The sequence below is a fragment of the Salvelinus sp. IW2-2015 genome, linkage group LG36 (assembly GCF_002910315.2).
Source record: "Salvelinus sp. IW2-2015 linkage group LG36, ASM291031v2, whole genome shotgun sequence".
NCBI classification, from domain to species: Eukaryota; Metazoa; Chordata; class Actinopteri; order Salmoniformes; family Salmonidae; genus Salvelinus; species Salvelinus sp. IW2-2015.
In genome coordinates this window covers 14,141,504-14,166,491 of record NC_036875.1, presented here as the reverse complement: position 1 = coordinate 14,166,491, position 24,988 = coordinate 14,141,504, and the positions used below count along the sequence as shown (strand labels likewise).

General features: G+C 40.6%; 1 protein-coding gene across 2 annotated transcripts in view; it reads right to left on the bottom strand.

Annotated features, from left to right (window-relative positions):
• The window catches only part of LOC111959919 (interferon alpha/beta receptor 1a), a 32,081-nt gene extending 9,999 nt beyond the window's left edge, over positions 1–22,082 (bottom strand). For both annotated transcript variants that reach the window (XM_070437565.1, XM_023981769.2), the window contains exons 1-3: positions 21,909–22,082; positions 6,470–6,602; positions 5,917–6,101 (exon numbers count right to left, since the gene is read on the bottom strand). In XM_070437565.1, the coding sequence (XP_070293666.1) occupies positions 5,917–6,101; positions 6,470–6,602; positions 21,909–21,960 (370 nt within the window). In that variant the 5' untranslated portion in view covers positions 21,961–22,082. The remainder of the gene's footprint in view (positions 1–5,916; positions 6,102–6,469; positions 6,603–21,908) is intronic.
• Between the last annotated feature and the right edge of the window lie 2,906 nt (positions 22,083–24,988).

The window sequence follows — 24,988 nt, the reverse complement described above, 5'->3', positions numbered from 1 at the left end:
AGTCGACGATCAGCTCCTTTGTCTTGCTCACATTGAGGGAGAGGTTGTTATTCTGGCACCACACTGCCAGGTCTCTGACTTCCTCCCTATAGACCCTCATCGTTGTCGGTAATCAGACCTACCACTGTAGTGTCGTCAGCAAACTTAAATGGTGGTGTTGGGAGTCGTGGGTGAACGGAGTACAGGAGGGGACTTAGCACACACCCCTGAGAGGCCCCAGTGTTGAGGATCAGCGTGGCAGATGTGCTGTTGCCTACCCTTACCACCTGGGGGCGGCCCGTCAGGAAGTCCAGGATCCAGTTGCTGAGGGAGGTGTTTAGTTCCAGGGTCCTTAGCTTAGTGATGAGCTTTGTGGGCACTATGGTGTTGAACGCTGAGCTGTAGTCATTCTCACATAGGTGTTCCTTTTGTCCAGGTGGGAAAGGGCAGTGTAGAGTGCGATTGACATTGCGTCATCTGTGGATCTGTTGGTGCGGAATGCGAATTGGAGTTGGTCTAGGGCAGCAGTTCCTAAACTTTTTATAGTCCTGTACCCCTTCAAATATTCAACCTCCAGCAGCGTACCTCCTCTAGCACCAGGGTCAGCGCACTTGCCATTATTGTAAGCCTCCCTCCCACACACACTATACGATACATTTATTAAACATAAGAATGAGTGAGAGTTTGTGTCACAACCCGGCTCGTGGGACAAAGAGCTCTTATAGGACCAGGGCACATATAATAATCAATAATTTTGCTCTTTATTTAACCATCTTACATATAAAACCTTATTTGTTAATCGAAAATTGTGAATAACTCACCACAGGTTAATGAGAAGGATGTGCTTGAAAGGATGCACATAACTCTGCAATGTTGAGTTGTATTGTTTTAAATCATTTTCCACACAGTCTGTGCCTGTATTTAGTTTTCATGCTAGTGAAGGCTGAGAATCCACTCCCACATAGGTACGTGGTTGCAACGGGCATAAGCGTCTTAACTAGAGGTCGACCGATTAATCTGAATGGCCGATTAATTAGGGCCGATTTCAAGTTTATTTTTTTTTAAAACACCTTTATTTAACTAGGCGAGTCAGTTAAGAACACATTCTTAATTTCAATGACGGCCTAGGAACGGTGGGTTAACTGCCTTGTTCAGGGGCAGAACGACAGATTTTTACCTTGTCAGCTCAGGGATTCAATCTTGCAACCTTACGGTTAACTAGTCCAACGCTCTAACCACCTGCCTTACATTGCACTCCACGGGGAGCCTGCCTGTTACACGAATGCAGTAAGAAGCCAAGGTAAGTTGCTCGCTAGCATTAAACTTATCTTATAAAAAACAATCATAATCACTAGTTAACTACACATGGTTGATGATATTACTAGTTTATCTAGCGTGTCCTACGTTGCATATAATCGATGCGGTGCGCATTCGCGAAAAAGGACTGTCGTTGCTCCAACGTGTACCTAACCATAAACATCAATGCCTTTCTTAAAATCAACACAGAAGTATATATTTTTAAACCTGCATATTTAGCTAAAATAAATCCAGGTTAGCAGGCAATATTAACCAGGTGAAATTGTGTCACTTCTCTTGCGTTCATTGCACGCAGAGTCAGGGTATATGCAACAGTTTGGGCCGCCTGGCTCGTTGCGAACTAATTTGCCAGAATTTTACGTAATTATGACATAACATTGAAGGTTGTTACATTGTACAGCAATATTTAGACTTAGTGATGCCACCCGTTAGATAAAATACGGAACAGTTCCGTATTTCACTGAAAGAATAAATGTTTTGTTTTCGAAATGATAGTTTCCGGATTTGACCATATTAAAGACCAAAGGCTCGTATTTCTGTGTGTTATTATGTTATAATTAAGTCTATGATTTGATATTTGATAGAGCAGTCTGACTGAGCAATTGTAGGCAGCAGCAGGCTCGTACGCATTCATTCAAACAGCACTTTAGTCCATTTTGCCAGCAGCTCTTCGCAATGCTTCAAGCATTGAGCTGTTTATGACTTCAAGCCTATCAACTCCCAAGATTAGGCTGGTGTAACCGATGTGAAATGGCTAGCTAGTTAGCGGGGTGTGCGCTAATAGCGTTTCAATCGGTGATGTCACTCGCTCTGAGACTTGTAGTTGTTCCCCTTGCCTGCAAGGGCCGCGGCTTTTGTGGAGCGATGGGTAACGATGCTTCGAGGGTGGCTGTTGTCGATGTGTTCCTGGTTCGAGCCCAGGTAGGGGCGAGGAGAGGGACGGAAGCTATACTGTTACACTGGCAACACTAAAGTGCCTATAAGAACATCCAATAGTCAAAGGTATATGAAATACAAATGGTATAGAGAGAAATAGTCCTATAATTCCTAAAATAACTACAACCTAAAACTTCTTACCTGGGAATATTGAAGACTCATGTTAAAAGGAACCACCAGCTTTCATATGTTCTCATGTTCTGAGCAAGGAACTTAAACGTTAGCTTTTTTACATGGCACATATTGCACTTTTACTTTCTTCTCCATCACTTTATTTAAACCGAATTGAACATGTTTCATTATTTATTTGAGGCTAAATTGATTTTATTGATGTATTATATTAAGTTTTCTGAATGAACACTTATGTTGTAATTGTCATTATTACAAATAAAAAATACCCCAAAATTTAAAAAATAAAATACAAAATCGGCCGATTATATCGGTATCGGCTTTTTTTTGGTCCTCCAATAATCGGTATCGGCGTTGAAAAATCATAATCGGTCGACCTCTAGTCTTAAGAGTGCGATTTGCCAAGGAAGGATACTCTGAGTGCAGCCCAATCCAGAAATCTGGCAGTGGCTTCTGATTAAATTACATTTTCACAGAACCGCTTGTTGCAATTTTGATGAGGCTCTCTTGTTCAGATAATGGTAAGTGGACTGGAAGCATGAAAGGGATAATGAATCCAGTTGTTTGTGTTATCTGTTTCGGGAAAGTACCTGCGTAATTGCGCAACAAACTCACTCAGGCGCTTCGCTATATCACATTTGACATTGTCCATAAGCTTGAGTTCATTTGCCCACAAAAAATCATACAATGATGGAAAGACCTGTGTGTTGTCCTTGTTAATGCAAACAGAGAAGAGCTCCAACTTCTTAATCATAGGCTCAATTTTGTCCCGCCCATTGAATATAGTTGCGGAGAGTCCCTGTAATCCTAGATTCAGATCATTCAGGCGAGATTAAACATCACCCAGATAGGCCAGTCGTGTGAGAAACTCATGCAAGCGGTCAGACAAGTGAAAATTATGGTCAGCAAAGAAAACTACGATTTTTTTTCTCAATTCAAAAGAACATGGCAACACTTTGCCCCATGATAACCACAGCACTTCTGTATGTTGTAAAAGCGTTACATGGTCGCTGCCCATATCATTGCATAGTGCAGAAAATACATGAGAGTTCAGGGACCTTGCTTTAACAAAGTTAACAATTTTTCACTGTAGTGTCCAAAACGTCTTTCAAGCTGTCAGGCATTCCCTTGGCAGCAAGAGCCTCTCGGTGGATGCTGCAGTGTACCCAAGTGGCGTCGGGACCAACTGCTTGCACGGGCGTTACCACTCCGTCTCCTGTCATGGCTTTTGCACCACAAGTACAGATAAACATGAGCAGCAGCTACGTTTGGCTACATATGGACTGTTAGTGGAATTCCCACGAGAGAGTAACGGTTAATGTGATTGGATGTTAATTATTTGACTAGGCTACCCTTATTTGACTAGGCTACCCTTATTTGACATTGTGTTGATATTTCACTGAACACTAGATGGTTAAATTTTATTTTTGGCAGTGAAATGAGCCTACTCAGGCGAGAGAAAAAAAAACTTACCCAAATGTATAGCCCCGTTGGAAACTATAGAAGGACTGTTTGAAAATGTGAATAAAAAAAAAAAAAATCTATACACTTAATTTTTTAAACGTGAATCACAGTTTTATTTGGCGTAGCCTGACGGCATTTCGCGTACCCCAGTTTGAGAATACCTGGTCTAGTGTATCCGGGATGATGCTGCTGATGTGACAAGCCTTTCAAAGCACTTCATGGATACTGACGTGAGTGCTACGGGGCAGTAATCATTTTAGGCAGGTTACCTTCGCTTCCTTGGGCACAAGGACTACAGCGGTCTGCTTGAAACATGTAGGTATTACAGACTCAGTCAGGGAGAGGTGGAAAATGTCAGTGAAGACACTTGCCAGTTGGTCCGCGCATGATTTGAGTACACATCCTGGTAATCCGTCCGGCCCCGTGGATGTGTGAATGTTGACCTGCTTAAAGGTCTTGCTCACATCGGCTACCGAGAGCGTTATCACACAGTCGGCCAGAACAGCTGGTGCGCTCATGCATGCTTCAGTGTTGCTTGCCTCGAAGCGAGCATGAAAGGCATTTAGCTCATCTGGTAGGCTCACGTCACTGGGCAGCTCGTGGCTGGATTTCCATTTTGTACTCTAATAGTTTAAGCCCTGCCACATCCGATGAGCAGGGCTTCAATCCTAATCCTGTATTGACGCTTTGCCTGTTTAAATGGTTTGACTGAGGGCGTAGCGGGATTTCTTATAAGCTTCCGGATTAGAGTCCCACTCCTTGTAAGCGGCAGCTCTAGCCTTTAGCTCGATGCGGATGTTGCCTGTAGTCCATGGCTTCTGGTTGGGATATGTACGGTCACTGTGGGGATGACGTGGTCAATGCACTTATTGATGAAGCCGATGACAGAGGTGGTATACTCCTCAATGCCATTGGATGAATCCCGGAACATATTCCAGACATTTGAGAAACAGATGTTTCACAAGTCCTCAACTGGCAGCTTCATTAAATAGTACCCGCAAAATACCACTCTCAATGTCAACAGTGAAGAGGCAACTCCGGAATGCTGGCCTTCTAGGCAGAGTTCCTCTGTCCAGTGTTCTTTTGCCCATCTTAATCTTTTATTTTTATTGGCCAGTCTGAGATATGGCTTTTTCTTTGCAACTCTGCCTAGAAGGGGTCTGTTTCTCAAACTAGACACTAATGTACTTGTCCTCTTGCTCAGTTGTGCACCGGGGCCTCCCACCCCTCTTTCTATTCTGGTTAGTGTCTGTTTGCTCTGTTCTGTGAAGGGAGTAGTACACAGCATTGCACGAGATCTACAGTTTCTTGAAAATTTCTCGCATGAATAGCCTTCATTTCTCAGAACAAGAATAGACTGACGAGTTTCAGAAGAAAGTTCTTTGTTTCTGGTCATTTTGAGCTTGTAATCAAATCCACAAATGCTGATGCTCCAGATACTCAACTAGTCTAAAGGCGGCCACTTTTATTGCTTCTTTAAATCAGAACAGTTTTCAGCTATGCTAACAATTGCAAAAGGGTTTTCTAATGATCAATTAGCCTTTTAAAATGATAAACTTGGATTAGCTAACACTACGTGCCATTGGAACACAGGAGTGATGGTTGCTGATAATGGGCCTCTGTATGCCTATGTAGATATTCCATTACAAATCAGCTGTTTCCAGCTTCAAAAGTAATTTACAAAATTAACAATGTCTACACTGTATTTCTGATCAATGATTGAGAGAATGCCAAGAGTGTGCAAAGCTGTCATCAAGGCAAAGGGTGGCTACTTTGAAGAATCTCAAATATATTTTGATTTGCTTAACACTTTTTTGGTTACTACATGATACCATGTGTTATTTCATAGTTTTGATGTCTTCACTATTATTCTACAATGTAGAAAATAGTAAAAATAAAGAAAAACCCTACAATGAGTAGGTGTCCAAACTTTTGACTGATAATGTATGTTGATGTGTGGTTGTGCTCAGATACGCGACTGCCTCTTTGCAACTGTGTTTATTATTTTGTTATCTTCTCACATTTACATCTCTTTAGTTTGTGTTTTTAAATCGGTGCCAAAGTCAGTCTTCCCCATTTCCTCTCTCTCACCGTCTTTATCGGGGCAGAAGTCTTTAAGGACCCAGTCTGAGTTCAGTTCGTCTGCACTGGCTCGGACCCTGAGCACATACATGCCCAGGTAGTGCAGATCAGAGCCTGTGAAGTTACAGTGGGTATGTATGGTCCTCTCACACACACGGCTCCAGTTCTTCTTCTTCCTCTGCATCTTGTACTTCCTATTGGGGAGAGAGAGGGTCACTGATTTACATTTTAGTCCTTTAGCAGACATTGCTCTGGATAAGAGTAATTGGGTTTAACCGCCTAGCTCAAGGGCACATCGACAGATTTTTCACCTAGTCGACTCTGGGATTCTAACCAGCAACCTTTTGGTTACTGGCCCAATGTGCTCAACGGCTAGACTACCTGCTACTGATGAGAGGCAGTCTTGGCCAAATACCAGATCATGACACTCATATTGTAGCGCAAGAAAAATTTGACCAGCCACAGTTTGGGTGTACTGTAGCATGCGAGATATATTATGTGACATGGGGAGGGGTGGAGGATGTGTCCAAGAGTGTGAAACTGTGTGTGTGTGGTGACTTACCCCATGTACTCTGCAGTGAAGGTAACAGTGTTGCCTGTGGTCGTCTGGTCCCGGTCCCAGTCCCATGTTAGTAGGTACTCTGTGTTCAGGGTGAGCAGAGTCAGGTTCTGAGGTACAGGTAGCTCTGCAAGCACTGAAACACACAAAGGAAGACATTTGGTATGGTATGCTATAGGATGTGAATTGGGGTCACTTCCATGTAAAAGGATCCATGAGCACCAACATGTGAAGTTCATAGGAGAATATCAAATTGGGTGCCAAACGAAAGCAAAGAGATTATATATTTAGGACATGACAGGATCGATACATTTTACATTTTACAAATTTGGCACAAGTAAACCTTTGATTTCTGGTCAAACAGATTTGAGAAAACATCTCCCAGAAATGTTTTATTTCTTATACCTTTTTCACATCAAAACAGACCACTGCCAACTAATAACCACATTTAGAATTTGGATAAATAATTTGCCTTCTGTAAGTTTAAGGAGAAGTTTATCTAAAGTTCCATGCATATCACATGTATTTTCATCAACATTTATAATGAGTATTTCTGTAAATTGATGTGGCTCTCTGCAAAATCACCGGATGTTTTGGAAGCAAAACATTACTGAACGTAACGCACCAATGTAAACTGAGATTTTTGGATATAAATATGAACTTTATCGAACAAAACATACATGTATTGTGTAACATGAAGTCCTATGAGTGTCATCTGATGAAGATCAAAGGTTAGTGATTAATTTTATCTCTATTTATGCTTTTTGTGACTCCTCTCTTTGGCTGGAAAAATGGCTGTGTTTTTCTGTGGCTATGTACTGACCTAACATAATCGTTTGGTGTGCTTTCGTCGTAAAGCCTTTTTGAAATCTGACACGTTGGCTGGATTCACAACAAGTGTAGCTTTAATTTCGTGTATTGCATGTGTGCTTTCATGAAAGTTTAATTTTTATAGTAATATATTTGAATTTGGCGCTCTGCATTTTCACTGGATGTTGGCCATACGGGACGCTAGCTTCCCACATATCCCAGAGAGGTTTTAAGAAACATTGCCTTGTAATTATGTCAACAAAAACCCACATACCCAGATATTCTCCAATTTCTCTCCCTCAAGAGAGAGGGAATATAATGAAAGTTCAGAAGTAACAAGGTAGACCTTCCAATTATTGTTTACTTAATAATTCATAAACAAAAATGTATTTAAGTGATTAAAACTCATAATTATGTTACCAAATCATTAATAGAATTACCAAACAATTACAATACATCCATTATGAATTTAATTGACTGCAATAGGAAATCATAGTAGTCACAAACCACAGTTGGGTCACCTGCTACTGTCCTCACTCCACTGGCATACAGTTATGTTCAGCTCAATGTTTTATTTCTCTTTCTGTCACATGGTCAAAGCAAGAGAGTGAAAACAGTCTGGACAACCCCTCCCTCCCTCTTTCTAGTTAATGTCACCTCTCCCGGCTCTTACTGACACCTACCCATGAGCCCCCTCTTTCTATTTACTGTAACCAGCATCCACACCCCCTGAGCACAGACCAATATCAGACGTCGAAAAGTAGTTGAAATTTGGTCAGTCCGCCATGGCCCTGATTTAAATGTACACAGATGTCGTTTTTTGGGCCGTACATTGCCTTGATTCCAACGTCTACAGACATTGGTTTTTGGTCCGGTCCAGACTGGCCATGATTTGGGCCAATCATATACGTCCATGATTAGTGACCCAACCAAATCATAGACATCTATGGTTTTACAAATTTGGACAGCACAGCAAAGCAGAGTAGAGTACAATACTAGGGATTCAAATTTCGATAGATTTTGCTGCCGACTAACCGGCCCTCACTAACCGGTCAACAAACGGTTACATTTTTTCCAAACAGTAAAATGACGTGACCAACAGAAAATACTACGTATGCATACATGTAACGGCCGTTTTTTTATTAAGAGCTTAGTGGTAACATGCAACAATAGCAAGCCAATTGTATTGTCTTACAGTTCAAAAGGCTAGACTTATTGAACATGTAACTCCTGTAATGAAGCGGCTAATAAAACTATTCAAACATTTGCTAAAATGCAATTCACCGGGAAACACAGTTCTAAACAGCATATGTGAGCGGTTCCATGTGACAAAGATGAAAATCTCTATTAGAAACTTTTTCACCACTTCCGAATTAGTCAAAGTTCTGCTCCCATTCATTTTGAACAGGGGGAAGGTGAGTGGTGAGAACCCTGCTAGTGGAGTTTTATCTCTGCTCTACTTTATGCAAATTGCACGTGGCCACCACTGTCGTTAACCAATCAGGTAAGGAGCAAATATTTTATTGAAAATCTTCCGTTCATGAAACATAGTTCTGCCTGTCATTAGTGCCGGGCAAATAAAAACAAAGTATGATGGAGGACAGCAAATCAATCATTGCTGTGTCTGGTTTTCCAATTCTATATGAGGTCGCTTTGCTAGAATACAGAGACAAAATCAGAAGGCCAATGGCATGGAGGAGGATTGCAGAGATTTTTGATGATGGTGAAGAGAAATTTACACAACAATGTTTGCTTGTGCTGTCTCGCGACAGTAGTGATGTGCAGTATTTCGAAAGATTTGTTCTTTCTGAACAACTCTTTTTGTCCTCAGTGACTTGTTCATTTTAGTCATTCGTTTGACCTGCTGGCTGCCAGCAATTAATTCTCAATCAGTAAAAATAGCTGAACTTCCCATCACTACAAGCTAGCTATGAACCGCAATCAACCTAAACCTCAAAACTGTGATAAAGCTACCATTTGTGAATGTGTTGACTAAATTAAATTGTAAAATTCACCCACCAAAGGATAGAAGTCGCCAGTAACACACACTTATTACATTGTAAACGGAACATGAATTTCCCATGTAATATGCTACCAATTGGATTATGGTGATGGGTTCTAAACTTTGAATATTATGAATCCATAGTTATGCTAGAGAAATGAGGGGTGCCATATTCTAGGGTTTACACCAGAAGTTAATGGTTATCTGTAGGAGGAATGTATATGGTGTATGCAATTAAGCTTGGAATGTGCTGAGTGCAGGGAAGACGATCACATGTGGCAGGCACTGATATGGGTAGAGAGCTGTGGATTAGTGATGAAGGGGGTCGAGGTCAGGTCATGTCACATTAGGGGAGAAGGAACCATTTATTGCCCGTATCACTTAACAAATGGTATCTTAACATTATGACTCTCATATATTACAGCTTATGGCTCTTTCATTATACAGTGGGGCAAAAAAGTATTTAGTCAGCCACCAATTGTGCAAGTTCTCCCACTTAAAAAGATGAGAGAGGCCTGTAATTTTCATCATAGGTACACTTCAACTATGACAGACAAAATGAGAAAAGAAATCCAGAAAATCACATTGTAGGATTTTTTATGAATTTATTTGCAAATTATGGTGGAAAATAAGTATTTGGTCAATAACAAAAGTTTCTCAAATCTTTGAATACCCTTTGTTGGCAATGTTGGCAACGTTTTCTGAAGTTTTCACAAGGTTTTCACACACTGTTGCTGGTATTTTGGCCCATTCCTCCATGCAGATCTCCTCTAGAGCAGTGATGTTTTGGGGCTGTTGCTGAGCAACACGGACTTTCAACTCCCTCCAAAGATTTTCTATGGGGTGAGATCTGGAGACTGGCTAGGCCACTCCAGGACCTTGAAATTTTCTTACGAAGCCACTCCTTCGTTGCCCGGGCGGTGTTGTTGGGATCATTGTCATGCTGAAAGACCCAGCCACGTTTCATCTTCAATGCCCTTGCTGATGGAAGGAGGTTTTCACTCAAATCTCACGATACATGGCCCATTCATTCTTTCCTTTACACGGATCAGTCGTCCTGGTCCCTTTGCAGAAAAACAGCCCCAAAGCGTTGATGTTTCCACCCCCATGCTTCACAGTAGGTATGGTGTTCTTTGGATGCAACTCAGCATTCTTTGTCCTCCAAACATGACGAGTTGAGTTTTTATCAAAAAGTTATATTTTGGTTTCATCTGACCATATGACATTCTCCCAATCTTCTTCTGGATCATCCAAATGCTCTCTAGCAAACTTCAGACGGGCCTGGACATGTACTGGCTTAAGCWGGGGGACACGTCTGGCACTGCAGGATTTGAGTCCCTGGCGGCGTAGTGTGTTACTGATGGTAGGCTTTGTAACTTTGGTCCCAGCTCTCTGCAGGTCATTCACTAGGTCCCCCCGTGTGGTTCTGGGATTTTTGCTCACCATTCTTGTGATCATTTTGACCCCACGGGGTGAGATCTTGCGTGGGGCCCCAAATCGAGGGAGATTATCAGTGGTCTTGTATGTCTTCCATTTCCTAATAATTGCTGCCACAGTTGATTTCTTCAAACCAAGCTGCTTACCTATTGCAGATTCAGTCTTCCCAGCCTGGTGCAGGTCTACAATTTTGTTTCTGGTGTCTTTTGACAGCTCTTTGGTCTTGGCCATAGTGGAGTTTGGAGTGTGACTGTTTGAGGTTGTGGACAGGTGTCTTTTATTCTGATAACAAGTTCAAACAGGTGCCATTAATACAGGTAACGAGTGGAGGAGAGAGGAGTCTCTTAAAGAAGAAGTTACAGGTCTGTGAGAGCCAGAAATCTTGCTTGTTTTGTAGGTGACCAAATACTTATTTTCCACCATAATTTGCAAATAAATTCCTACAATGTGATTTTTTCTTTTTTTTTCTTTCTAATTTTGTCTGTCATAGTTGAAGTGTACCTATGATGAAAATTACAGGCCTCTCTCATCTTTTTAAGTGGGAAAACTTGCACAATTGGTGGCTGACTAAATACTTTTTTGCCTCACTGTACATGTGTCATGACATTTATGATTACAGCTCACTTCCTGTAAAACACATAAGGCTACATATAAAATGCACATGAATGGGTACTTTGGGTAAAGGCAATAGTGGCTTTGACTTGCAAACATTGTTGTGCAGATCTCTTCACCCATCACCAACAATGTCTGCAATCCTCTATGACATTGACCTTCTTGGTTGTCTCTATTGTAAAATCATGTTCAGCAAATAAAAAAAGGTAGAATTACAACGCTCCCCAAACAACGCTCCCCATTTTACTTTTTTTACTTTTTTTATTAGCCTAATAATTGCCAACTCCTTATTTTGATTAACATTACTATACCTAGAATACAAGGGTTTAATTTGTACTAAACAATTTCATGTCACAAAAATAATGTAGGAAATCTTTCTGGTTTATGGGTTAGCCGCATATACATTATCTACTGGTATCATTTTAAATTGAGAACATACAGTACCTTCGCAAAGTAATCAGATCCCTTGACTTTTCCCACATTTTGTTACATTATAGCCTTATTGTAAAACAGATTTTTTTTTTTATATCCTCAGCAATCTACACACAATAAGCAAAAACCTATTTAAAAAAAAAATATTAGCAAAAATGTATAACAGAAAAACCTTAATTACATAGGTATTCAGACCCTTTGCTATGAGACTCAAAATTGAGCTCAGGTGCATCCTGTTTCCATTGATCATCCTTGAGATGTTTCTACAACTTGGGAGTCCATCTGTGGTAAATTCAATTGATTGGACATGACCTGTGCCCCCTGTATATAGCCTCTCTACTGTAATTTTACTGCTGCTCTTTAATTATGTCATTTTTTACTTAACACTTATTTTTCTTAACCTCTCTTGGGTAGGGGGCAGTATTTTCACATCCAGATGAAAACCGTGCCCAACGTAAACTGCCTGTTACTCAGACCCAGAAGCTAGGATATGCATATAATTGGTAGAGTTGGATAGAAAACACAAAAGTTTCTAAACCTGTTAAAATTATGTTTGTGAGTATAACAGAACTAATATGGCAGGCAAAACCCCAAGGACAAACCATCCCCCCAAAAAATATTTCAGCCTACCACTGTTTCCAATGGCTTTCATGTTTATTATGAGGCGAAGTCCTCCCAGATTACAGTTCCTAGGGCTTCCACTAGATGTCAACAGTCTTTAGAAATAGTTTCAGGATGGTTTTTGAAAAAATGAGCTAGAAGTTGTAGTTTTTCTAAGTGCCTCCCATTTTGGCTGTAGTGTTTCCATGCGCGTGAATGAAAGCGCGTTCTTTGTTATTTATCTCCGGCAACGAACATAATATTCTCCGTCTTACATTGGATCGTTTATTTACGTATTAGGGTACCTGAGGTTTGATTATAAACGTTGTTTGACTTGTTTGTATAAGTTTATTGGTAACGTTTGGGATTAATTTTGTATGCATTTTGAAGGAGGGAAACCGGTGGATTATTGAATGAAGCATGCCAGCTAAACTGAGTTTTTATGGATATAAAGGATGTTATCGAACAAAAAGGACCATTTGTGATGTAACTGGGACCTTTTGGACAGACAGATCTTCAAAGGTAAGGCATTTATTATATCGCTATTTCTGACTTTCGTGTCGCACCTGCCTGGTTAAAAAAAAAAATCTAGGGTTTTGTATGCGGAGCACTGTCCTCAGATAATCGCATGGTGTGCTTTCGCCATAAAGTCTATTTGAAATCTGACACAGTGGCTGGATTAACAAGAATTTAAGCTTTATTTTGATGTATAATACTTGTATTTTCATGAATGTTAAATATTTATATTTCTGTAATTTGAATTTCCCGCTCTGCAATTTCACCGGATGTTGGCCAGGTGGGACGCTACCGTCCCCATTCCGTCTGCAGGCATCTTTGAATCATAATTCAGAGCAGATATTTCAGAGTTTTTAGAAAACATGGTTGCATAAAAAAAACAGATTTCTATATTTCTGTTACCAAACATTTCATCTGCACAGTTCTTCCAGTAAATGTGTTTTTGTGAAATGTGTGTAAATTGTTCAAAGTAGTCCAGAGTTGTATGGTTAGCTAAACTTTGAAATACATTTTAAAGTGAAAAACCTGAATCTCAGCGTAACTTCAATACCGTGGAATTGCCCTTGGTCCGTCCAAATGTGTGCAACCGCGACATTCAAACGAGGCCGCAAAGAAAACTAATGGGACTGTAGCGACTGTGTTGACTTCAAAATCTGGGGTGTGAACTACGTTTCTATTCAAGCGTTGATTGACATGGTAATGGCTCTATAGTATTGGAGAAAAGTTGAAAAAAACTGACCCTCCGTTACATCATGACGTGTCATGCCATAATACAGCACGCATAAAGCAACTATTTCTGTCTTACAATCTCTCTCCACCAGGTGTAGCACTTCTCTCATCGTTTAAAAACAAGAAATGGACATAGGTATGTAATGACACATTATATAAACTCTTTATAGTGTTATATTTACATTTAGAGGCGATAAGGTGATAAGTTGTACAGATCGAGTGAAAAAAAGCAGTTTGCCCCACACAACATATGTCCTTCTCACTATCACGCATTAGTTTCGCTTCCCCACCCACCATTTTTAAAACGACCCGATGTAGCTCATTGCCTTGTTGAATTATGCAGAAACGGGCAGCGTGGAGCTCATGTCATTGATTTTGTTGGAAAGGGGAGAAATTGTGCTTTACAATGGTTTTGACATTACAGTTGATCTGGAAGTATTACGTTTTTGGGCCGCTAAAATAAGGTCAATTGCACGTACAAAAGTGAGTGAGTTTACGTGGTATATATTTCCATAAATTAGGCTACGTATTTCATCGCTACTTCACAGCAACCACAAATTCACATCTCCTATTTACAATTTTTTTGTTTTTTGTTGCTAAAATACCAATATAAATAACTCTAAAGACCAAAGAAGCAAAAACATCAGTGGTGAAAAAAGAAAGAATAGACTAGCCACAATGACATTGACCTCACTAGCTAGCCAGCGCTTTTATACCAATTGTACACAGCCATTTTGAATAGGAAAAACCCTGTAAAGCTAATCCAAGACAAAAGAGGTTTCAGCCTGCTGCGTGACTCAGACCTCGCAATACCACAACAGGAACTATCAGATGGGGGGGAATAAAAAAATGAATAATTTAGAGAATGGTTCCCTTAACAGCTGTGTGTGTGTGTGTGTGTCTGCTAAACTTCAGTGCACCAAAGGGGCTGCGATTTGAAAGGGTCATTACACAATATTTCCCTATGATTCAATCTGTTCCTCTCACTCTTTTTCCACTCTCTTTCTCAGTCGCGACTCAGAATGTCTAGCCCTCTTTCTAGATTGGGAGGGCCTTGATCCAGATGAACACAATTACCCCAACCTCCTGATGGTGGCAGGCACAAACACTAGTGATATGCGGGTTGACCCATAACCCGCAGTCTCTGCAGACAAACACACGGTGGACGGGTTCAGGGTTATTAAATATTGTTGAATAAAGAGAAATAATACCTGTAAAAGAAATCCATAAATGGATCATTGTGCAATTTAGGCTACATTGAGGTTTTTCTTTCATTATTTTAGGCTATCTGGTATTACTGTATAAGCCTAAAATTCAGGGCTTAAAAATGGAAACACTTTAGGAAGTAAAGCTAAGCAAAGAGATGTATTCAATCCACTAATACTAAACATGTGTATTTAACACAACATCTATATTTTGTATTTTGATCGTCTACAAGGTTTATTTGGAGGTATGGTCAGCGCCATTTTAAATTGCCATAGTAACGACTGACGCCAGTGCGTCACTGGCAGGAATCAGCAAATTGTCTGTGTTATTGAGTTTTTGCGCAAAAAATGAATCGAAGAGAGTGAGGTCAAGTGCGGACAACGAAGATGGCAACAAGTAGTAATTCAAACATGAACTGGCTCGCACTTCGCGGAGGCAGACTTCACGATGAAGGGCACTTTCGATGCGGCAACTGGGAGTTTCCGAATGGAAATGAGTCATAGGCCTATGTTGAAGCCCTCTTCTTGTGCCTCCATTTGACATTGAGGGTTATGGTGTTGGGGTAACCGACCGACCATCATCAACATCTCAAAAACGACTGAACGGAGGAGGCAACGCGAGTCAATGCAATGGAGTCTGAGGTAACGTTAACCGGTCATGACTGTTGTTGACTAGGCTAGAGTTAGACACTGAACAACTCTGTTGCAACTCTAGTTCAAGGCAACTAGGTAATTGTGTAACACCCCCAGCAAATAACATCAGCAAGCAACTCAACTGCAGCTAAAATTGCAACAGTTTCTCCGTGTACCTGTTATTAGGTAATTACCATAGCTAGCTTCCACCTCAGATAGTCAACTACTGTAATACATTTTGTTGACATATTTGTTTTTGTAATGTTAGCTCCTCCTCATTTAGCTAGACTGAAGTTGACACAGCTTCTTTTTTTATTGAGCTAGGCAAGTCAGTTAAGAACAAATTATTACTTACAATGACGGCCTACCAGTGAACAGTGGGTTAACTGCCTTGTTCAGGGGCAGAACGACAGATTTTGACTTGGTCAGCTCCGGGATTCGATGGCCCAAACGCTCTAACCACTAGGCTACCTGCCGCCCCAATGTTAATGTTTACTGAAAAGTAAATGTCCCTGTATTTGCTGTGTGTGTGTGTGCGTGTGTGTGTGTGTGTGTGTGTCTTGACAAAGCATACAAGACAGGAAGCTTGTTAATGCCAACTGATTTACACTGCTCAAAAAAATAAAGGGAACACTAAAATAACACATCCTAGATCTGAATGAAATATTCTTATTAAATACTTTTTTCTTTACATAGTTGAATGTGCTGACAACAAAATCACACAAAAATTATCAATGGAAATCAAATTTATCAACCCATGGAGGTCTGGATTTGGAGTCACACTCAAAATTCAAGTGGAAAACCACACTACAGGCTGATCCAACTTTGATGTTAAACATGTCCCTGATGATACAACATATGTGCGAGAGTTAATTCGCACGGTGTGCATCTTGAGGTTGGACTCCCCAATGCTCCCAGTGCGTTGCCTAGGGGGAGCACAACTTGCGCCACGTGCAGGCGTTGTAATGAGGCGCTCGACTTAGCAACGACCACTAGGGCATGCTCCTGATGAGGTGGCGGATGGTCTCCTGAGGGATCTCCTCCCAGACCTGGACTAAAGCATCCGCCAACTCCTGGACAGTCTGTGGTACAACGTGGCATTGGTGGATGGAGCGAGACATGATGTCCCAGATGTGCTCAATTGGATTCAGTCTGGGGAACGGGCGGGCCAGTCCATAGCATCATTGCCTTCCTCTTGCAGGAACTGCTGACACACTCCAGCCACATGAGGTCTAGCATTGTCTTGCATTAGGAGGAACCAGGGCCAACCGCACCAGCATCTGGTCTCACAAGGGGTCTGAGGATCTCATCTCGGGTACCTAATGGCAGTCAGGCTACTCTGGCGAGCACATGGAGGGCTGTGCGGCCCCCCAAAGAAATGCCACCCCACACCATGACTGACCCACTGCCAACCGTGCATGCTGGAGGATGTTGCAGGCAGCAGAACGTTCTCACGGCGTCTCCAGACTCTGTCACGTCGTGTCACATGTGTGTGTGAACCTGCTTTCATCTGTGAGAGCACAGGGCGGCCAGTGGCGAATTTGCCAACCTTGGTGTTCTCTGGCAATGCCAAACGTCCTGCACGTGTGTGGGCTGTAAGCACAACCCCCACCTGTGGATGTCGGGCCTCATGGAGTCTGTTTCTGACCGTTGAGCAGACACATGCACATTGTGGCTGCTGGAGGTCATTTTGCAGGGCTCTGGCAGTGCTCCTCCTTGCACAAAGGCGGAGGTAGCGGTCCTGCTGCTGGGTTGTTGCCCTCCACGGCCTCCTCCAGCTCTCCTGATGTACTGGCCTGTCTCCTGGTAGCGTCTCCATGCTCTGGACACTACGCTGACAGACACAGCAAACCTTCTTGCCACAGCTCGCATTGATGGGCCATTCTGGATGAGCTGCACTACCTAAGCCACTTGTGTGGGTTGTAGACTCCGTCACATGCTACATAGAGTAAAGCACCGCCAGCATTCAAAGTGACCAAAACATCAGCCAGGAAGCATAGGAACTGAGAAGGGTTGTGGTCACCACCTGCAGAACCACTCCTTATTGGGGGTGTCTTGCTAATTGCCTATAATTTCCACCTGTGTCATGCCATTTGCACAACAGCATGTGAAATGTATTGTCAATCAGTGTTGCTTCCTAAGTGGACAGTTTGATTTTCACAGAAGTGTGATTGACTTGGAGTTACATTGTGTTGTTTAAGTGTTCCCTTTATTTTTTGAGCAGTGTAGTTCTAAATATTCTGAGGTTCCTCAACTCTTTTCTTTGACTCTCTGGGGGATGTGAAATCATTGGGGAGGCTGTGAGGGAACAGCGTGATGACCCTATTATAGTTTATTCTATTGAACACCTTAATAATACACCTCCTGGGACTGATGGTATATCTGCTGAGTTTTACAAAACTTTCTCAACAGTTGGCCCCTTTTCTGTTGGAGGTCTTTCTGAAAGCATTGTAAATAATGCTCTTCCTCCAGTTTGACTCAAGAGTCTGATTACATTAATCCCTAAGCACAAGAAAGACTTGCTTTACTCGTAATTACATCCAATCTGGTCTGCTCAATAATGACCACAAAATAGTTAGCCTCTATATTTGCAAAAAGAAATGAAGGCAGTATTGGACTCAATTATAGAAGGAAACCCAATCTGGCTCCATGAGGAATAGACATATACAGTGGGGCAAAAAAGATTTAGTCAGCCACCAATTGTGCAAGTTCTCCCACTTAAAAGATAGAGAGAGGCCTGTAATTTTCATTATAGTACACTTCAACTATGACAGACAAAATTAGAAGAAAAAAAATCCAGAAAATCACAATGTAGGATTTTTTAATGAATTTATTTGCAATTATGGTGGAAATAAGTATTTGGTCAATAACAAAAGTTAATCTCAATACTTGTTATATACCCTTGTGTTGTTGGCACGTTTTCGTAAGTCTTCCAAGTGGGTCACACACTGTTGCTGGTATTTTGGCCCATTCCTCCATGCAGATCTCCTCTAGAGCAGTGATGTTTTGGGGCTGTTGTGGGCAACACGGACTTTCAACTCCCTCCAAAGATTTTCTATGGGGTTGAGATACTGAAACTGGCTAGCCACTCCAGGACCTTGAAATGCTTCTTACGAAGCCACTCCTTCTGTTGCCTGGGCGGTGTGTGTTGGATCATTGTCATGCTGAAAGACCCAGCCACGGTTCATCTTCAATGCCCTTGCGATGAGAGGGTGTCGACTCATCTCACGATACATGGCCCCATTCATTCTTCCTACACGGATCAGTCGTCCTGGTCCCTTTGCAGAAAGAACAGCGCCCCAGAGCATGATGGTTTCCGACCCGCCGCGATGCTGGTTTCACGGAGTAGGTATGGTGTTCTTTGGATGCAACTCAGCATTCTTTGTCCTCCAAACATGACGAGTTGAGTTTTTATCAAAAAGTTATATTTTGGTTTCATCTGACCATATGACATTCTCCCAATCTTCTTCTGGATCATCCAAATGCTCTCTAGCAAACTTCAGACGGGCCTGGACATGTACTGGCTTAAGCTGGGGGACACGTCTGGCACTGCAGGATTTGAGTCCCTGGCGGCGTAGTGTGTTACTGATGGTAGGCTTTGTAACTTTGGTCCCAGCTCTCTGCAGGTCATTCACTAGGTCCCCCCGTGTGGTTCTGGGATTTTTGCTCACCATTCTTGTGATCATTTTGACCCCACGGGGTGAGATCTTGCGTGGGGCCCCAAATCGAGGGAGATTATCAGTGGTCTTGTATGTCTTCCATTTCCTAATAATTGCTGCCACAGTTGATTTCTTCAAACCAAGCTGCTTACCTATTGCAGATTCAGTCTTCCCAGCCTGGTGCAGGTCTACAATTTTGTTTCTGGTGTCTTTTGACAGCTCTTTGGTCTTGGCCATAGTGGAGTTTGGAGTGTGACTGTTTGAGGTTGTGGACAGATGTCTTTTATACTGATAACAAGTTCAAACAGGTGCCATTAATACAGGTAACGAGTGGAGGAGAGAGGAGCCTCTTAAAGAAGAAGTTACAGATCTGTGAGAGCCAGAAATCTTGCTTGTTTGTAGGTGACCAAATACTTATTTTCCACCATAATTTGCAAATAAATATATTAAAAATCCTACAATGTGATTTTCTGGATTTTTTTTTCTCATTTTGTCTGTCATAGTTGAAGTGATGAAAATTACAGGCCTCTCTCATCTTTTTAAGTGGGAGAACTTGCACAATTGGTGGCTGACTAAATACTTTTTTGCCCCACTGTATCTAATAATATCCGACTGGTGTTAGACCTTATTGACTATTCTGATTTAATCTTCGAAGATAGTTTTTTTGTCTTCTTAGACTTTTATAAAGCCTTCGATACAGTGGAACATGAGTTTCTATTTCTCTCCCTTGCGAAATTTGGTTTTGGGGAAATATTTTGTAGTACTATTAAATTAAAGCATGGCACTTCTACCCTAATTCCTCTTTTCAAATCAAATCTAGGAGGTTGCCTAATTTCGCCTTACCTCATACTTGCAACCCAACTTCTTACAAGTTCTGTTAAATCTAATGATATAAAAGGGATCTCTATTGCTGACAGAGATATTATCATAAGTCAGCTTGCAGATGACACAACCCTCTTTTTGAAAGATGCTGACCAGATTCCTAGAGCAGTCGATGTGATAAATATATTTTCCAAAGCATCTGGTCTTTGCCTGAACCTTAATAAGTGTGAATTGTTTGCTGTTAAAGACTGTGTGATACCCTCTATATGCAATATTCCAGTCAAGGAAAAAGTAATATACCTTGGGATTACCATATCTAAGGATCAACAGGAAATATGCTCATTAAATGTTATACCTATTATTGAAAAAATCAAAAAGAAGTTGAACCATTGGTTGCAGAGGGATTTATCCTTGAAAGGTAGAGTATTGCTTTCTAAAGCTGAAGGTATCACCAGACTTACTTATGCAGCCCAGTCCCTATATCTTAACAACAAAATAGGTAAAGCGGTTGACCAGGTGCTTTTCAACTTCATCTGGAAAAATCGTACACATTATATTAGGAAATCTGTAGTTATGAACTCATGAATATGGTGGTCTCAAATTTTTTGGTTGATTTTCCTACTTTGAAAAATACTTCAGATAAATTGGGCTAAACATTTTTTAAAGAATCCTACTTCAATTTGGAATTTCATATCTTCTCCTGTTTTGGTAGCCTCAATTTTATGTGACTTTGTAACTATAACATTGATAAGTTTCCTGCAAAATTATCTGCTTTTCATAGACAAGTATTCTTAGCGTGGTCGTAAATTTTTCCCCGCATAGGTATTTCATTTGGAACAATAAGGTTATTTGGTATAGAAACAAGTCTTTATTTTTTAAGAACTGGTTCAATAATCATATCCTACTGGTGAGTCAACTTTTTCATGCAAAAGGATTGTTACTCAATTATGAGGAATTTTTATCTCGTTACAATATCCCTGTAACACCTAGAGAGTTCACCATAGTCTTTGATGCTATTCCATCTGGAACTCTCATGGTATTTAGAGGTGTAGCCAGACCTCACCTTCTTGACCTACCCTCGCTTAATCCAGTTGACTCTCCAATGCTGTTTTTCTAACAACTCTTTGTTAGAATGATCCATAAGTATTACCCTGTGAAGAAACATTACCTGAAGAAACTCAAAAAATACATTAACATTGATTGTACTTTTTGTGTTGAGCATCCAGAAACCGTTTCACATTTATTTTGGCATTGTCTACATGTAAAACAATTTTGGAAAGATATTCAGTTGAATAATTGTTAATATTCTTGATGACTTTTGTTTTTTTTATGGGAGAATGTGCTGATCAGTTTCCTTAACCATAATAAAGAAAAACAAGTTTACCTCCATAAATCGAATTGTGCTAATGGAAAAATTGTCATATTCATAGATGTAAGTTCACTAATAAAAAAACACTTCTGTGATTTCTAGAAGGAATTCGAGCAGTACATTAAGACTATTCTACATTCTTCTAATAAGAAAACTGTTAAAACAATGTGCTTCTTTTAAGGTCTTTGTATAATCTGTAATTTGGTGTACCCCCTAGCATATGCTATCATTGTCTGTTTGTATACTTCTTGTATGTATACTGATTTTTCTTAAAAAAAAGTTAAGATGTAAAAAAAGAAGAGAAAAAAAAGAAGGCCTAGCTAGTGCTGTATCACATTAGCGGATACTTACACTGTTCTCAGGGCATGTCTGTCGGTTTTGACTAGCAGAAGTGACTTTTTGTGGCAGGTTAAGATAATTAACGTGGCAGGTTACGAGAATTAGGTTAAAGTTAATTAAAGGGTTAGCTAAAATTGTCCATAACTGCCCTAAGACCAGTCTTGGTTAACTACATAATAGTACATGCCATCACTAAAACGGAATATTTAGCTACTATAGCTGGCTAACGTTACCGTTAGACACGGCAATATAGAGCTAGCATTAGCTAGCTACTTACCATTGGTTATTGTGAGAGACCAGATGAGAACGAGAGCAAAGCCCACGTTCATGATGAGTAATTATTATTTATCAAGGAATCCAACCGTACGTTTGCTCAAGCTGCCTTCACAAATCGTTAATTTCACCAGTTGTTGTGATTGCTGCCTAGGGTCTACATTACCGTTCTTCTAGCAGCAGGATATTATGCTGGCATCACATGGCGGATTTGTTTCTTCAAAATAAGAGTCTTACTGCAAAAACACGCTAAACTTTGGGAATATCTTTTTTTTAAACACTAATGTAGTACAACTGTTTTTCACAGCATTGCGACCACCTTTGAAAAAATAAAAAGTTCACACAAATACTGGTATGTTGAAAGCTATTGTGTAGGCTATATTTAAGTTAATACACTTTTAATACAATACTAATATATGTTATTGGAATTACTCAAGACTTACTGCAAGACCTAAATGAGTCTCTTGTGCTGGGCAACGGGTTTAATACAGAGTAATGACTTTTACTCCACCCACTCCATTCACTGCAATACAATACATGGTTAATGGGATACATCAAATCAAATTTAATTCTCACATACACATATTATTGTGAAATGCTTGTGTTTCTAGCTCCAACAGTGCAGTAATATCTAGCAATTCACAACAATGATATGCCAGCAAAGCCACTACACAACACTAAACAGTACATTACTTGCACGATAACGGTGACAAACGGTGCCCCCAATCTTTTAGGGCCTTCATAAAGCTGTCCCAACAGCAGAGATTTCTTTTCACCATGGAGTGAATCCTTACCACTGCTACATCTGGCTATCAGCGGAACCTTGGCAGCGAAACAGTTAATTCAGCCTCATTTCCTGTCTTTTTAAAAAACATAGGTGATATGGCTGACTTGCTTGAACAAATGTGGTTTCTACTGACAATTGAGATGTACAAACTATGGCATAAGGGGACGACAAGCAGATAAGAGGCAATCCGTAATTTCGATTAAGACAATTCTGATTAGGACATAGTCAATATAACTATTTGTTCAGCACTTTTGAAATGTACAGCGACAGAATTCAGAACATGGGCCGTTCTTACACTATTCTCCTGTACACCAAGTCAGAACCGTAGGATAAATAAAGGGGGCATAAGCAGACAATGAAAGCTCTTACAATATTCAATGATGACATTTCTCTAAAACAGGCTATAGCCTACATGTGCACCACCAACAGCTAACAGCTTACTACACATCATACACTTTATATTACTTTCTTAGCTACAGTATACATTATCTCCCTGGCATATTACAGAATTTATGCAGCAGCATACAAGACATTTTTGGACTCACCTTGTTGTGCTGTGCTCACATGAACAGGAAGATGGTGCGGCGGTCCTTCGTAGGCAAACTTTGTCATCAAAGTCTGGCATTCTCTGGATTTATGATGCTTTCAAGAGAACTGGGAATTCAGAAAAAAACAAGGTTGAATCATGACGTCAGTGATCTTCAGTTTGAAGCTCTAGAAAGAGGCCCGAGTTCCCGACTTGGAATTCCGAGTCGGATGACCGTTCGGAGCTCGTTTTTTCCTGAGTTCCCAGTTGTCTTGAACTCACTGAAGTCTGAGATTTCCCAGTTCCGAGTTTCCAGTTGTTTTGAAAGCGGCAGAAGTCATGGTGGATTGACTGCATGGCCAATGTTGAATGTTTATCCTTTTAAGCTTGGAAAAGCGACCCTGAAACCCAGACTTGGACCACACACCCACTCCACTGAATAGCAGGCTACTGATTGCTTTGCAACACTTGGAGTTAGCCACGGATTCCTTCCAAACTACTCATTGTTGAATTTGTGATTTCCAACTTGTGTAATGTTTATGTCCAATGGCCGATGAGCACCGATACATTTTATCTATCATTCACCAGGGGGCTTGAATTTTTGAGCTCTCTCTGTAGATTTTGAGGTGACATATTTTTTATTTAACCTGTATTTAACTAGGCAAGTCAGTTAAGAACAAATTCTTATTTACAATGATGGCCTACACTTGCCAAACCCGGACGACGCTGGGTCAATTGTGCACCGCCCTATGGGACTCCCAATCACGGTCGGTTGTGATACAGCCTGTATATATATATTTTTTTAACCTAAACAGGTGGGGCTCAAAACAGGTGGGGCTCTGCCTGCCTTGAATGAAGGATTGCCACTGCTCAACAACAACAAAAAAGAAACAAAAGCCACACATTTTTATTAAAACAAAATCTAATTTAATTACAACTTAAATGTAATGAATATTAACCAGGCTATTAGGACACAGTATAATCACACTTTCTGAACAGCAATGGAGAAAATGACTTACAAGTTGGAGGCTGATACTGTATGTGCTTCTAATCTACAAAGGTTTGCAGTATACAGTAAAGGCCTATTACCTAGTTCAAATAAATAATAACAGAGACAAGATTATTTGCAAGCTATATTTTCATGATTATCGATCAAGGTGAGCAAAGGCACTTTTTCGTAGAGTTTAAAATGTATTACAAGAGAAAACAAGGCTACAAGTCTAACATTACACAGTTTAATCAAATTTTCAGAACAAGAATGGAGAACATTAATCATAAGTAATAAGCCTCTATGTGTTGCTTTCCAATCAAGTTTAGCAGTATGCGGGGATGCTCTTTCAGAAATATAACTTGGTTCAAATATTCGTTTTTTAACCCTGGCTATAGATGACTTTCTTGCACTGACTGCAATTTTGAGAGCATAAACTGTAAATGTGGAGGAGATCATTGGCTAATACATTTACAGGTAGCATTTCCTTCACAAATGATTCTATAATATCACACATTGCCGTTTTGAAGTCTCTGAAGCAATAGTTGTGAAGTCTGTTCTGTTTTCACTGCATCCAACTGTGAAATTACTTTGCTGATTTGGACTCATAAGGTTTGCTTTAAAGCTGCACCATGCAGAAATGTCTCCGCCATTTCCTGGTTGCTATAATTCTAATAGTTCACCTAATTTCAGTTTGTGACAAAACAAGCAAGTATAGTGTAGAGAATCTTTGTACCATTTAAACCGCTGTGAAATATATTTTCCATAACCCAAAAATGTTGT